At 39.7% G+C, this 16308-nt stretch overlaps 1 protein-coding gene across 3 annotated transcripts; it reads left to right on the top strand.

The window, feature by feature from the left end:
• The first annotated feature begins 541 nt into the window (after window positions 1–541).
• Window positions 542–16165, top strand: med24 (mediator complex subunit 24). 3 transcript variants are annotated; one of them, XM_055057525.1, is made up of 26 exons: window positions 542–622; window positions 865–1014; window positions 1087–1169; window positions 1247–1285; window positions 1370–1443; window positions 1877–2100; window positions 2780–2891; window positions 3009–3159; window positions 3647–3760; window positions 4236–4289; window positions 4501–4583; window positions 4685–4771; window positions 5520–5631; window positions 5784–5926; window positions 6070–6107; window positions 6198–6280; window positions 7590–7768; window positions 7866–7965; window positions 8305–8480; window positions 8586–8850; window positions 9641–9822; window positions 9904–9997; window positions 10089–10188; window positions 11608–11688; window positions 14125–14273; window positions 15812–16165. In XM_055057525.1, the coding sequence occupies exons 2-26, from the start codon at window positions 885–887 to the stop codon at window positions 15926–15928; spliced, it is 2970 nt and encodes a 989-aa protein (XP_054913500.1). In that variant the 5' UTR covers window positions 542–622; window positions 865–884; the 3' UTR covers window positions 15929–16165. The 3 variants fall into 3 exon arrangements, with proteins under 3 accessions (XP_054913500.1, XP_054913499.1, XP_054913501.1); XM_055057524.1 differs by having other exon boundaries at window positions 545–617; XM_055057526.1 differs by lacking the exon at window positions 542–622 and adding an exon at window positions 660–726.
• The last annotated feature ends 143 nt before the right edge of the window (window positions 16166–16308 follow it).

The following is a 16308-nucleotide window of genomic DNA, read 5'->3' as shown; positions in this document are numbered from 1 at the left end:
TTTCTACAGCTTAGAAAAGAGAGATATAGACTCTGGAACAGAGGTTCCAAGTATTTTATTGATTACTGAATTCATCTTGAATTTAGATTTGGAAAAGCAGCTTGAGGTCAGAAAATTTTCACACAATTGGCTCATTTGTAGTAATGCTCTTCTTATCACTTCTTATTGAAGAAATTTAGCAGTGATTTTACTCTATTAATTGACAACAGATGTTGGACTCCATGTTTTCTTTCTACTTTACAAAGGATTCAGTCTTCAGATTGACTTCAAAAGCAGGATGTTGTTTATGAAGCCACAATGCTCTAATTTACAACACGAATACCTGCAGAACGGTTCACATACCCGGTAATAGTCTAATAAAGTCTAGTGCCATGGAAAAATATTTAGTATTGTAGTTTGTAAAACATCCCAAGCTTCAGGTGAGACCAGCAGGTGGCGGTCACGCGGGCCTTTGTTCTAATACTAAGCCAAGAAGAAGAAAAACAATGCGGAAGATGACAGAAAACCAACGAATAAGGGCGTACGTCTTTAAAAACCCTGGTGACGTCACTCGATTGAATGCGATGATGCTCTGGATGTATAAACAAAACCCGTTCATGCTTTAAAAAAGTCATAAGGCAAGGTAATTCTCACGTTAGGGGAGATATATCTTCCCCGTACTTGAAGCAGCTGTGTGTTTTAAACTATGTAACATATATATGTATTTTTAACTTCATTCACAAACTGGTGAGTGCCATCTCCAGCTAATGGCTAACATGCTAACACATAGCCTAATTTGTAAATGGTTTGCGAAAGCCTGCAGTGATTTTTACAGTGAATACTTTATAAGAAGTGGAGTTTTAATTTGTGGTGTTGTTATTCCAGGAGTGCGCATTCCGACAAGGATGAAGGTGGTGAATTTAAAGCAAGCCATTCTGCAGGCTTGGAAAGAGCGCTGGAGTGACTACCAGTGGGCGGTCAACATCAAGAAAAACTTTCCAAAGGGGGCAACATGGGACTACCTGAACTTCGCAGGTTCGTTATGCTTACTTAGAGCTTACATTGAGGCGTTTCCTCTGAATGATTTTCTCTCCGTGTGTGTTTCAGAGGCTCTGATGGAACAGGCGATGATTGGTCCATCTCCCAACCCCCTCATTCTGTCTTACCTCAAATATGCCATAAGTTCTCAGGTGCGGGAAGAACAGACATAAAAACAGAGTATTAATCAGGGTTTTGCTAATTCTAAATATCTCCTTGTTTGTGTTAGATGGTGTCTTATTCCAGCGTTCTCACTGCCATCAGCAAGGTAAACGGCTGGCTGATAAATGTTTCTGCAGCATCATGTTTACTGGAGGATCGTCACAGTTTTCTCAACCATCATGTCTTCCAGTTCGACGGCTTTTCCCGGGAGCTGTGCGTCAAATCGCTGTTGGAGATAATGGACATGTTCTGCCATCGTCTCAAGTATGTGCACAACTAATGTCACGTTAATGCCACCACATATAAAACAGAACTGCACAGTTTAATGTCTCCAGTCAGCACTGCAGAATGCTTGGGTTTGATATTTGGTAGAATATGAAGTGTATTTACTGCGGTTGTAAATGCTCCCACTTAATGCTAAAACATAATTTGAATTTAAAAGTGATTCAATTTTCCTTTGGGATCAAAGCAATATTTTTTTATCTGAATTGAATTGTAAGCAGGTGTAGCAGCACAGATTTGTGAATATCAGAGATGGAGAGGGGGCAGTTATGAGAACGGATAAAAAGAAGATGAGAGTGAAATATGCACTATGTGCCTGGAAAACACATAATGCTTCCTCTTAATGCAGTGAACACACCCTTCTTGAGTAGCTTTACTGATGAACCCGCTGGTTTTCTGCATGCCGTTCGTTCAGCTGCCATGGGAAAGCCGAGGAGTGCATCGGACTGTGTCGGGCCCTGCTGGGAGTGGTGGTGTGGCTGCTGCAGGGCTGTGCATTTTACTGTGACCAGCTGAGAGAGCTGGGGCCGTCGGCCAGCACCGAGGCCATCCTGAGAGCCTGCCAGGAACGACTGCACGGCCTGATGAGCAGCACCAAGAACAAAGCTCTGGTCCACATCGCCCGCCTGGAAGATCCAGGTACCGCTAACTACTGGCATGACTACATCTACACCACTTGGTTCTTCCGAGTAGGGGAACAACTGGCGAATATTTCAGTAATCGATAACTCTGATGAATGTTTGATTAACTGGATAAAACACAAAATCGGAGCATTTTTACAGATTTGTTATTTCACTCAAGCTCATTTTACACAATATTAGAAATGCATTAAACTACATATGAATAAAATATGAACAAAAACATTTTATGACTTAAAAAGTAATAACAGCATTCCTTCAGAGGAGGCTTGACCATTTGTAGCAAAGGATGCATCTGCAGTTACAAAATCCTTCCAACATGTCAAAAGATCATATCTTTTTTACAGTGTATGGCAGATATGTTTTGGAGTTAATAGTTTAATAGCAAAGGGTGCTGAATAGGAAATTATTGTTATTATTATTGTATGAAAAATGTGTATATTTTTCATTCAGTTTTGGCTTAGTAATTTCTATGAGAATGTTGCTCTTTCAGAAATTGGCTGAAAGAGCAACATTGGCTTTTTTTGAGTCTGTGTACTCTAATTATTGACTAATCGATACTAAGTTAGTTGACGATAATCTGAATAATCGATTCCTTCTGATTGATCGTCCCAGCTTTCCTTTGAGGCACTCTGATCGCCATGGGAGATCTCCTTGTGCGTTTCTGCTGTCCCCTGCAGGTTCCTGGGTTAATGTTGAGGAAACAGTGATTGCGGTGACAGACGGTCTCTGTAATGTTCCTAGCGAGACACTGAGGACTTCCATAGAGGAAACGCTGTCTTTGGTGAAAAGGTGAGGGTTCCTGGACAAATTCGGTATGGCTAAAACAGGAATTTCAGTCCAACATTAAAATCAATCTCTCTCTCTCTTTTTCTCTCTCTCTCTCTGTCTCTCTCTCTCATTCCTCAGTATTCCCTTGATGCTCTCTGCGCAGAGTAAGCCTCCAGCTCACGCCTCCTTCCCATCTGTCCATGCCTTCATCATGCTGGAAGGCACCATGAACCTGACGGGGGAGACGCAGCCTCTGGTGGAGCAGCTGATGATGATTAAAAGGATGCAGGTGAACATGATGTGTGGAAGAAATCCTGCAACCAAGACTGTACACATGAAGCTCTCAATAGTTTGAAATATCTTACCTCAAAACCTGACTTCCATTCATGTGCTTTAAGTCCAGACTTCTAAGTTTTGGTTTGTATTATTCTAATTATCTTTTAAAACTAGAAATCTGTTTCGTCCAGGCCGATACCCATTTCCATCTTTCTGTGATATTTAAGCTGGAAATGGTGCAAGTTGCTGATTTTAATAATGACACGTTAAACACCCAGGGTTAAGTAATTATTAGTGGGATTTCCCTGATCTGGTTATATTCAGGCTCAACAATAAATTTCAAATTTCAAGAGGTGAGAAGTTATGTTTGTACTGTTTGGAAGAATAGTATTTATTTCTCATATGTTTGTTACAATTGAATGGAGAAATGTCAAATCACAGAGTAATATTTGTTATCATTATTTTTTATCTTTTTTATTGATTTGAATTGTTTTCTTCAGAGAATTCCTGGTCCTCTGTTTGTCCTGGAGATCTGGAAGGCTTGTTTCACTGGCCTCATCGAGTCACCAGAGGGCACCGAAGAGCTGAAATGGACCGCCTTCACTTTCCTCAAAGTAAAACTCCTTTATGAAAGTTGTTTCTTTGACCACATGCTCTTCTTCAGTCATTTACGACGGCGTACTTGGGGCATTGCAGATAGAAAAAAAAAGCTAATTTACAGCAAAAAAATTGTAGATTCATCTCCATATTCTCCAGATATTTCCTAAAAAAAGTTCTAAATTTGTATGGAAAAAAAAGTCTTACTATTTTTTTTTTTTACTTTTTATTTTTTAGAAAATTTCTGAGATTAATGTCAAGATTTCTGAGTTTTGTGGCGTAAATTTACTCCTTTCTTTTCTGTCTGCAATGGTCCTAATATGTCGTCATAGTCTTAACCATGTTTAGCTATAACATATTTTTTAGGAGTATTTAACACTTTCTGAAAATTTATGTTCACTACTTCAGTTTTTTTCAGGTTAATGAATCCAAAATTACGATTTCACGTCAAACAAAACAGCCACAGCAATCTTATTTCTTTGTCTTTCTTAGATTCCTCAAGTTTTGATCAGACTGAAGAAATATCCTCAAGGAGACAAAGGACAGGTCAAAGACTCACTTTTATCTTCAAAACAAATTGATTAAATTAATTCATGGATATTTATTCTTTTGGTTTTGTCCAGATGAATCTACACAACTTATGTTAGTTTTTTTTTTTTTTGTTCTTTGGATGGACTGTACTAAAACTAATTTTGTTGAGCTTCTGTATGATGACAGAAAATGCTGATTCTGGTTCTGAAGTCTCTTGTATTTTCAGGATTTTACAGAGGATGTAAACATTGCGTTTCAGTACCTCCTGAAACTGACGCCGCTGCTGGACAAGGCAGACCAGAGATGCAAGTAAGTCCTCGAAATTGTCACCGTTGTTTTCTTTTCGTCTAAACCCGGAAAGCCCGCCTCAGATCCTAGAATCCGTTTTAACCTCACTGCTCTGCTTGAAGTTGCGACTGCCTCGGCATGCTGCTGCAGGAGTGCAACAAGCTGGGCCTGCTGTCGGATTCCAACACCGAAGCCCTCACGTCCAAACGGTACGGTTCTGGAAATCCTCACAACACTGAAAGCGCTACTCGTTTTGTCACCTTGCAACTACAACCCTCAGTTGATTTTATGTGATATAACAACAAAACTTAGTGTTCAGAGAAGGAAAATGATGCACAATGATTAAATGTTATTAAACTTGATTGCACTCGTCTTCTATTCACATCAAATCCGGAATAAGCTTCCAGAAAACTGCAAAACTTCTGGAACATCGGCTTCCTTTAAACCAAGACTAAAGTCCCATAATAAATGGAACATATTTGATGCAGGATCATTTTAACAGTGGCACTCGACAAAATGTAATGTCTGTCATTGGTTTTCACAACCATCTGATGTGTTTATGATGTGTATTGAGCCATAAAATATTTTCCGTTGGACACCTGCATTTATACTGAGATTAAAGCTATTCAGCCTCCGTTCTGAAGGTTTCACAGTATTTTTATTTAGGGATATTGCTGTTAAGGGGGTTGTATGTGAAAATGAACACTATACCTTTGAGATTCTTCTTTTGAGGGGGGAAAAAAAAAGATTTTCCTTCCACCTCAGCTATGCACTGCTATCTCCTGGTCAAACACACAAAAGCCCCAATTTCAAATGATATTCATACGTGAACCTTCTGCTTGGACTTTGAGGCATGTTGAATTAATTTCTGCTGAACTCAGTGTAAGATGGTGGAAGAAATATAAAAACCCACATCTCTCCTGTTCCTCCTCTCCTCATCTTGTTTATTTTATTCAGGAATGAAGACAGGGAGTTTGCCCCACGGCTAAAAACGGCAGAAAACGCAAACATCCAGCCAAACCCGGGCCTCATCCTGAGAGCTGAACCTACTGTTACAAATATTCTCAAGGTAAACCACCAGGACACGGCGTGGATTGCTATGTAGTGAAGAAAATTGCAGCAGCCTTGTTTCACTGACATGACGTCGTGTCAGTAATGTGGATTCTTATACTTATCATGTTAAAGGCCAATTGAACATTTTCTTCACTCTGTGCTCATTAGACAGTAGATGCGGACCACTCAAAATCCCCCGAGGGCCTCCTGGGGGTTCTGGGTCACATGCTGTCTGGGAAGAGTCTGGATCTTCTTCTGGCAGCGGCCGCCGCCACTGGCAAGCTCAAATCCTTCGCCCGGAAATTTATTAAGTGAGTGTATCCACACTGCCTTGTCCGTGAAATCCAGAACTTTTATTTCACCAGTGTTTTGTTTAGTTTTTTTTTCCTCCCTCGGCTGAACATTTTTAATGATGTTTGAAACAAAACTTTGAATGTTTCCCGTCTTCTTCAAGGCTCAATGAGTTTCCGAAGCACATCAGCGGCGAAGGATGTGAGTTGATTTATGAGAGACATGTTCCAGTCTGGGAGTAAAATAAAAACTGCTGCTAACACTCAGGACGTCTTCTGTTCTTTCCCTCAGCTAAGTCTGCGTCTGTACGCGCCCAGCTCTTTGACATTTCCTTCCTCATGCTCTGCCATGTTGTGCAGACGTACGGTTCAGAGGTAAGTTCCAGAGATCCAGGAGACGTTATGGCCTTTTGCTTTTGATGTATCTCAAAGCCATTTTTTTTCTGTGATGAATGACTGAAGCTCAAGTTTGTCACAATATAGCAATTTTAAGATGCTATTAAAATCAAAGAATTTACTTAAATTGTTTCAAATGGAACAAGAAAAGTCCCTTTGAGGATTATTTAAAATGACGTTTGTGTTCAGACATTTATCTTGGCAAGGAGTAAAAATGTTTCATTTGTGGAATACTTGCTATGTACATATTGTTTTTGTTTTTAAGTTCTTCCACCAGATGCCACTGCTTTCACTCAGAAAGCATTCAACAAAAATGTCAACGTTTTGTTGAGAGCATGACTTTCTACTGTGGGCTTCACTAGTGATGTTAGGTAGCAAATTTTAGCCATTTGTTTGCCAAAACAGCAAAGCTCCTTCTGAAAGGGCCAAATGAAAACATGAAGCCTCGTCTCTGCTGGGCTTTCTGACGATGAAAGAGGAGAGGGCAGAAGCAGTGGCAGTTTATGTGAACAACATGTGTTGTAATGCAGGACATGTTTCTGTGAACTGTTATCATTAAGTCTCGGTCTGTATTACAAAGAGTTCACTGGTGTTATTTTCACAACTATTTACATCCCACCATTGGCTGTTGCACAATCTTTTGCGCTTCTTGTGATGTCCTCATTTCCATTGATGCTAATCTACAGACGTGTTTGTGGCAATATTTGGGATTTTAATCACACTACATTTCCAACATTTCAACAATTTGTTAGCCGCGTTACCAGAGAAAACAAAAACGATGGGTTTGTTTAATACAAATGTCGAAGGTTCATACATCTCCAAAGCAAGGCCTGCTTTGGACAAATCCGATTGCATTCTCATCTGTCTCTGCTCTGTGAGGAAGTGGTCTGAGGAAGCTGAAGAAGCCCTGCAGGCTTGTTTTGAGGCTATTAACTGGGCTGCTCTGTGGCAGCCACTTGCCAAAGACATCAATGACTGACATGGTGACTAACTTTATAAACTTTTGTGTGGACAACAATCAGTCCCACAAGAGCAGTCAGATGATTCCCTAATCACAAATCCTGGATCACCAGTGAAGGTTACCTGTGGGTTGCCGGTGCGAACCCCTGCTATGCTCATCTCAGACTTTAAAAGAACTGCTAGAGTTAGTTGTGTGTTTTACAATGAAGACCACACAATGTCCTCAAAAAAAGAAGAACCACCGTTATTCTTTACTGGTTTCCACGCAGAGTTACTTGATTTGAACAGAGACTTGATAACTTGCTGATGTCCATATTTCCCACTGTAGGTGATCTTGTCCGACCCCAGTCCTTCGGTGGAAACGCCCTTTTTTGAAACATGGCTGCAGACGTGCATGCCTGAGGAGGGCAAGACTCTGAATCCAGACCACCCATGCTTCAGACCCGAGCCGGGTAAAGTGGAGAGCCTGGTGACCCTGCTGAACAACTCCTCAGAAATGAAACTAGTGTATGTTGCACCGAATGAGTGTTTTTGTGACATATGTTGTTGTTTTTTGGGTTTTGTTTTCCAATTTTTTTACTTTTAAATTGACCTGTTGTAAAAGTCAGGTGAAGTGGCATGAAATCTGCCTCAGCACTCCGGCGGCCATTTTGGAAGTTCTCAACGCGTGGGAGAACGGAGTTCTTTCCGTGGAGGCGGTGCAGGTCAGTCCTCTCCTCACTGTCGTCTTCTTTCTATTTTTATCTTTTGCGTCACTAGAATGCATCGTTTTGAAATTTCCAAAATGATTGCAACTCACATTAGACGCCTCACTGCTTTATCCTTTTTGGCTCATCACGATATTTTGCTTTAAACGGCACTTCCACTCTTGTCACACTTCATGACGTGACATTTTAACCCACTTCTCCTTTCTTTCCTGATTCATTTAGTGTGGACAAATGTCACTTTGGTCATCTTTTTTTGATGAGCTCAATTCTGACCAGTTGTCTTCCTTCCTTTTTTAAATTTTTTTATTATTTTTTATTTTTTTGCATTGAGTGCAGAAGATCACCGACAACATCAAGGGGAAAGTGTGCAGCATGGCCATTTGTGCGGTGGCGTGGCTGGTGGCGCACGTCCGGATGTTGGGACGGGACGAGAGAGAGAAGCCTCAGACTATGATCCGACAGCTTGTGACTCCCCTGTACGCAGAGAACACGATGCAGTTCTACAACGAACGGTACAAAAACACGCAGCGCATCTCTTCTCACTACTGCTACCCGCTGTTGTTTGAGTGTAGACGGCTAAGTCTTGCCTTCTTCACCCTCTCTCAAACTGCGTCTAGCGTGGTCATAATGAGCTCCATCATGGAGCACATGTGCGCCGACGTCTTCCAACAAACGGGCGCCGTGCTGCGTTCGCCCATAGAAGGCCAGGAGCCGATTGCGTACCGCAACCTGCTGCCTCCCAAGGAACCCATCCACCATTCCCTCAGTGAGCAGTTCCAGGTGGTGCTGCGCAAAGGCTGGGTGGACAGTCGGGCTCTGCACCTGTTTGAGAGTCTCCTCAACATGGGAGGGGTCTTCTGGTTTACTAACAATCTCATCAAGGTAACAGGCTTGTGTCCAGGATTGTCCCTATCAACCTTCTGATTCAGCAGGACATCAAGGCTCCTTCAAAAGTCTTACTTTAATGTGTCTAAATTTGAGGCCTTAAAATGTTTTAAATTCATTTTAAAAATGTAAGTTGGCCTTAAATACATTCATCACAGGTCTTTAATTTTGTCACTGCAACACTATTTAGTCTTGCATATTCTCATATGTGTAGTTTTTCTTTGTTTTTGTCTTGGGACTTTACTGTCAGACAAAATGTTTGAGCTAACTAGCTAGCTTTTTTACTGTTATTTTGGCTGGACGGCCTTCATTTTTACTACTTCTGTTGCCTACCCATATGAGAATAGGTACCAACTAGACACTGCGGATCTTTAGGCTGTACTGATTCATATGCAGTGTGAGAAGCACAGAGCCGCTGCCAAGAGACGCAAAGAGACTCCAGACGTTTCACAGTTTTTCTTACGCTTGATTTTTAATGCAACAGGATCCCCCAAACATCCTTTGTATTTGTAGTTTTTTCAGATTTAAATTGCATTCAAAATGACATTTAAAAGTTCTTAAAAAGTCTTAAATTTTACAGGAAAGTTGCTTTATGCTGAAATTGAACTACACACAGATTTCACATTTGGCGTTTCTGCTTGTTATTGTTGATCTGCGACATGAAGTCGCAGTAAAACAGCTTTGGAGCCGGTGGCGTCTCCATTGTTAGTTCTGATCGTTTACATGCTGGATCTCTTTACTCACTGATTGTGAATCAAAACTGCTCCCTGTTCCTCTCTTGTTTCAGGAACTGCTGAAGGAAACCCGGCAGGAGTGGGCCAGGCGGGTCGTAGAGCTGCTGTACAGCATCTTCTGCCTGGACATGCAGCAGATCACGCTGACTCTGCTGGGAACCATCCTGCCCAACCTCCTGACCGACTCTGCTCACTGGCACAGCCTGGCTGACCCTCCTGGAAAGGCCTTGGCCAAGTAAGACGGGATTTCTGATTCATGCTCTTTGTGACGGAGGTTACGCCATTTCTTGCAACTGTTCTTGAACTTTAATCCCAGGCTGTCAGTGTGGTGCGCTCTCAGCTCTTACTCCTCCCACCACAAGGGTCCCTTCTCGGCTCGTCAGCGGAAAAGGCAGAGAGAAGATATCGAGGTAAAACGTCCAGTCAGGTCTCACACAAGCAGTTTTTTTTTTTTTTTTTTGTCTAACACAGATCTGGTTTTGTTTGTTTGTGGGATCACAGGACTACAACAGTCTCTTCCCATTGGACGACACTCAGCCGTCTAAACTCATGCGCCTCCTCAGCTCCAACGAGGACGAGCCCGTCGCTCTCTCCAGTCCAGGTCCGGTTACCAACCCGAACGTTTGAATTTGACTTTGTAAGATCAGGCTAGCAACAGCTTTCATCCTGTGAGCTCTGCTCAAAACCAAAAACAGATGAGCTTGGCTTTGGGAAACAACTCGTCTCTCTAGTAAACATCCAAACAATGATTCGCCCGTCGGCAAACTCCGACTCGTACTAGGCCGTCTCTTGGGAAGTTAAAAAAAAAAAACCTGCGTTAAGCAACAGCAGTGAGATTTAAACAGAGGGCTAAAGCTGGACTGTGTTGTACCCACTTATTTCCAGCCTCATGACTGTTGTAATGAGCTTTTAGACTTTGAGCCTTAGGGAATTTACTTTTTTTTTTTTTTTTCCTTTTTCTTTTTGAGTTGCAGCTGCAGAGTTTCCCTTTTTTTTTCCGTTTGATGCACTGACAAGATTCACAACTTATCTTGCAGTGTTTTCAAAACTAAAAGTGGGGTTTCATTTCCCAACCGATGTCATGTAAGAGTTCATTTAGAAACGAGCATCACGTGAGGATTCTAAATGAGGTTGGTTTAATGCCTTGTTTGTATTCAGTCCTTTCTTTTTTTTTCAAGTCAGTAAAAGATCCCAAACATCAGCAGCTCCCCCCAAACGCCCATCCAACAGGAGGCTTTTGAACCCATTAGATGTAAAGTGTTGCTCAGAATTCACCCAATAAGCACAGAAAAGTGCATAAAAGTTTGACCCAACAAACTCAAATGTTCCTTAATCAACAAGCTGTGCCAGATTGAGCCCCATCACTGGAGGCTCCAGCACAGTAGGAGCCAATATCACATTAGGGAATCATTAACATCCAGCACTTACTCTGTACTTTGGTAGGTGCTGGTTAAATGTTCTCATTCTTATCGTCAAGGTGACTGGCGGACATGTCTCTTCCTGGAGGACATGTCTCTTCCTGGCGGACATGTCTCTTCCTGGCGGACAGGTTGGATCTGTCCTCTGTGATGAGGCTTGTTCTGCTGCATGTTGCTGGTTGACAGTGAAGGCAGCGTGTTGGTTGACCTGAACTGGTGTTTTTGATTCGGGTTGGAAGTGTTTTTGTTTTTAATGTTGGCTGATGTAGCTTTGGAACGTTAAATGTCTCTAGCTGCGTTTCCTTTCACTATAAAATGATGCATATTGACATTATGAAAATTAATTTACTGAATTGAAACATGCCAACTTAAAAAAAACAAAAAAAAACTTCTGTTCCACTTTTTTTGCTTCCACTTTTGCAGCAGTAGAAGTGAAAGTGGAACTCTTGAAATCTTCGGTCCAAAATAACCCTGACCATAGTGGCTTCCCTCTTCTGTTTTTCAATGTTTCTGGAGTTTGTGCTTTTTTCTGCAGGCACAATAAATAATTTTTTTTAAAAAGCTTGTGACTTTATCAGTTGTTTTGTCATCTCTCCTCCCAGGAGACCGGTCCATAAGCAGCTCCCTGTCTCCGTCTCAGCTGCACACCGTCAACATGAGGGACCCTCTCAATAGAGTCCTGGGTGAGCCTGTTCTCCGATCACACATAAAGAAATAAGAACTAAAATCCAAATATTCTGAAATGGAAGAAAATGTGTGTAAAATAAACAGGCTGAGCTGACTGAAGCGACGAAAACACACCACACACTTCTGTTGCTGTTTTGTTCACACTGACTTCCAATTATAGTAAAAAAAAAATCAGTTCCCATTTTGATTCCGATTTCTTTGAGGATAATGAATCAGCACTATTACCAAGCATTCTGATGTCATCAAGTTGGTTGCCAAGTATGAACATATACGTATGATGTTTACTAATATTAATACTAGGGGAAAACCAAAGTTCCAAAACTTCAGATATTTTTCCTCTTGCCTTGTCAGTTGGCTGAAAGAGGAACGCTGCTGCATTCATCCTTCACTTTCAGAAAGGAAGCAGAAATGTTGGTTGACCAATGAATCAGCTAATATGTGATTTTTTTTAATTTTTTTATGTTTTTTTAATTCTCCTTGTATTGATCTCTAGAATAAAATAAAATATAGTTTATTTAGCCCCAATGGGAAATTGGGGATCAATTTTCCATTGGGAAACAAGTAAATACTTTTCTCATAGTCATATACTTTGATCAAGTATATTAGTATATTACCAATATACTTTAGTAATATACTTCCTCAGCCAAGTATATTACTTTGAGTAAAGTATATTACTTTATTGAGTAACATACTCAATATACTTTATTGAGCCCCAATGGGAAATTGCTTATTTGTGGACAAGCTACTCTATCCAAGGTGTCAAATTTTATTAAATGCAAATATAACTATATTGCTTATGGTTATATTTGTATTTAATATAAGAAAGTATTATTTGTTAAAAAAAAAACACATATATATATATATGTATATATATATATATATATATATATATATATATATATATATATATATATATATATGTATATATATATATATATATATATACATACATACATATATAAAACAGATATATACATAAGTGTGATATTTTAAGTAATTTAAATATTACTGAATAGAAAATAAAATTATTGTCTCGTTGCCTGGCAGACATGTTTCTTCCTGTCCACAGTGCGGGGATGACACAATGTGATGTTTGTTAAAATGGAAACTATTTTTTGTGCTTTGCTCATCAACACCTCGTAATCCTTCACAATCTAAGGTTGTCTCATCACCCACAACTATTAATGCATAACTGCACTGATGAGTATTTAAGATAATTAGTCAATAATAGTCTTAAGAGGAGTCACTGCTCATCTGATTGGAATTAAAACTGTTATTTTCATTTTTTTTTTCTGTGTAACTCTGAATCTGTGGTAGTTTCAGTCAGTTATCACACTTTTTACTCCTGACAATTTTATATCTTAGCATTTTTTTTCCCCCATAGAATTTTCTAGAGATTTAGTATTGAATAAAAGTATTTATGTGAATAAAGTCAAACTAAAGTTGAACTGCAATTTATCTTGTACTGTATCACAGTTAAACTCCACATTACTGCTTTCTAATTGGATCTTTGTTCAGTTTATTTTACTGTTCAAGATACAAATTTGCTTCATATTACAGGATTATCTTTCCTGCTGATATAAGTTACCACTTTATACAACATATGTGTGAAGAGAAGTTCTGATTTATGATTTATTTATAGTCAAATAGCCTATTTAGTCATTTTTTGTAACTTTAGTTTCAAAAAACCTGTTTTCTTTACTGGAATGTCTGATACTTTAGGTTTTAGCAAAAGTCTACCAACAATTCTGTTTTATAGAAATGATTAGACTCATGGACATGTTTAAGACATTTAATTAAGATCTCATGTTTAAGTTTCCTATAAAGGGTTTCTAATGCAGGATGTTCTATGACACATTAGCCTCTGTGCACCGCAACCTGGCCACCCGGCTGAACCTTTGATATGCCTCCACGAAAACATTTTCCTCTTATCAAACATCTCAGTAGTGGTAAAAAGATAAAAAAAAAAAACCCACATAGTAATCATTTCCAAACTTAAGATATGTGGTTGGAAATGTGAATATCCTGTCATCAGGGCTTTTTTGAAAAGGTTTAGTTCACTGTAGAAACACAATTCAATGTTTGCATTTTTTTTACTACGGAATTCAATTAACTTTATTGTGAAAATAAAAAGTTTAATTAACTTTTTATGATTATTGTAGATAAAGCAGGGGTGTTTGACTGTAAAATAAAAAAGAAGCTGAGTGATTGAGACGGGAAGCTGTTCAACTCTTACATTACAACTTTAGTTTGTGCAACTTGCATTGCATTATAAATGACTGCTAGAAAGTGAGATTGCATTTTCCCTTTCATTTGAAGCATTAACCAACTGTTAGATGAAAATGAGTATTGGTTGAAATTGAGATGGTTCTGTTGGACCTGTGTGCCAGCTCTGCTGACTGAAAACAAAGGTTCTGTTCTCTGCTCCTCAGCCAACCTCTTCCTCCTGTTCTCCTCCATCTTGGGCTCCAAGATGGCGGGGCCTCACACCCAGTTTGTGCAGAGTTTTCTTGAGGAGTGCGTCGAGTGCTCGGAGCAGGGAAGCCGTGGGAGCATTCTGCAGTTCATGCCTTTCACCATGGTGAGTTATGAGCTGGGAGGCGAAAACAACGGGAAAAAAAAAGAGGGGCTGGAAGGAACAGGAGTCAGTGTTGAATCAGGCTTTACTGAGAAAAGGTTTGGAATCCCTCCCCTTAAATTTAGCGCTTGCGGTAAAAAGTGAGCACCTCATCAGACAGAATCAAAAAATTACCAGTCAAGGCTGTTGTGAGAAGTTTGCACGAGTTGAATGAAAACCAGTAAGCTGGTTTAAGAACGCCAAAATGGACGCCCTTAAGACATTTGCCCTCAGGTCAGTTTAGGATGAATTTACGCAAACGCTGACTCATTGCTGCTGTAATGAAATTTTGCTGACTCATCTTTTTCTGGCATTTCTTTTCAAGCCAGTAGTTTAGCAGAATCAGGGTAAAGGTGAACAATCAGAAAAATGTTTCGAGCAGCACAGATGACATCTGGAGTGTTGCAAACGCATCCAGAGTTTTAGAAACACTCAAACCTTTTGAACCTTGTTGCTATGGATGCATCGATTGCAGTTTTCTGGCCAATCACTGAAAAGCCTCATTGATTTTTATTCATTCATTTATTTATTTATTTATTTTTTGGGGGGGATTTGAAAAGCAGGACGTGGACAGTCGTGCAGGGCAATCTGGGTAAATACATCTAGCATCAGAGAGACGGCTCGAGGTCTTTTGCTAAAGAAAAATCCTCCAACCGCCAAAATCTGTTGCCACTTCATTTGTTTACATTTTGTGAAAAAAGGAAGTTGCGCTCCTGCCATCTTCAGAGGTTTTTGGGTTGTTTCCTTCAGTTGTTTTTGCTGCAGCGCCTCCACAGGTGAGGAGGGGAACAGTTTTTGCAAGCGTTTTGGTTCATTAGGCACAACGCAGTGAGAGAGAACCACAGCACATGAAAATGGAGCAAATGTTGCAGTTTTGGTTCCCAATCGCAACATATTGATTGGGAAAAGTGTAAAAGAGTGTAAAAACACTCTAAGACTTAAAGCCCTGAATTTTTTTTTCTTTGTTTATCCATTTCTGTTGGTCTATAAGATGTTGATCCTTGAGTTTTGTTTTTTTACATACAAAGTCAGTCCAGAATGTTTTTAACAGTGTTGTTAATGTATCTTTAGAACATAAAAAAATAAGTAGCTCTTTGTGTTTCTAATGGAATTAATGTTATACTTTTTTTTCTTTTTTTTTTAAATAAAGCAAGTCATAATAATTTGCCTCTTGAAATAAATGTTAAAAGTTTCTAAGAAATTAATTGTAAAATATGTTAAATTCAGCTTAAAGAAATAATATTTATATTTTTGTTCTAGATCAATTTATTACAAGAATAAATGACATTCGAGAAAATATTTCACTCCCTTCTGTAGAGAGTTTGCCATTACACCGAGCAAATATTTTCTTTAGTTTAATACCAATTGTAATATAGTAGGTCATGAGTTGGTGCCTGTTGACCTTTGTGTAAAATGAAAAAACAACAACAACAAAAAAAACGTATCTGTTGATAGAGCACAAACAGTTTCACCCAGCAGTGTGTGTTCCTGTGTGTGTTCAGGTGTCAGAACTGGTGAAGCTGCCGGCGCTGGCCAAGCCCAAAGTGGTGCTGGCCATCACTGACCTGAATCTGCCGCTGGGAAGGAGAGTGGCTGCCAAAGCAATCTCCGCTCTCTAAACTATTCTGGTTTCAAGTTCCTCCAGCCTCAGACTCACCCGCCCGACCAATCTAACGTGTTCTGAGAAGCGAAGATAGGCAAAGGGTAAAAACAAAACTTAAGACTGAACGGACCGACCGGAGTATTTGACTTCCCTTTTTTTGTCTCTTTACACACAGTATCTTTTTGGTCTTTTTTCATACAGCTTTGACTTTATAAATAGGTTTTTAAATAAAAATTGTTTGCTTTTGCTTTTACTTCTGTGATGTTTTTATTTTTGACCAGATCACATTTGTTTAAACAGTTTTGCCTGTTCTCGTGATCACTTGGTGTCTTACTCAGAATGATGACACTGAGGTTTTTCACATGACATGCTGAGGGAGTCATCTTCCTGGTGACA

The sequence above is a fragment of the Poeciliopsis prolifica genome, unplaced genomic scaffold (genome assembly GCF_027474105.1).
Source record: "Poeciliopsis prolifica strain line A6 unplaced genomic scaffold, Auburn_PproV2 SCAFFOLD048, whole genome shotgun sequence".
In the NCBI taxonomy this organism is placed as follows: Eukaryota; Metazoa; Chordata; class Actinopteri; order Cyprinodontiformes; family Poeciliidae; genus Poeciliopsis; species Poeciliopsis prolifica.
Note: the sequence above shows the minus strand (reverse complement) of the source record. Positions and strands in the feature narration are given on the sequence as shown.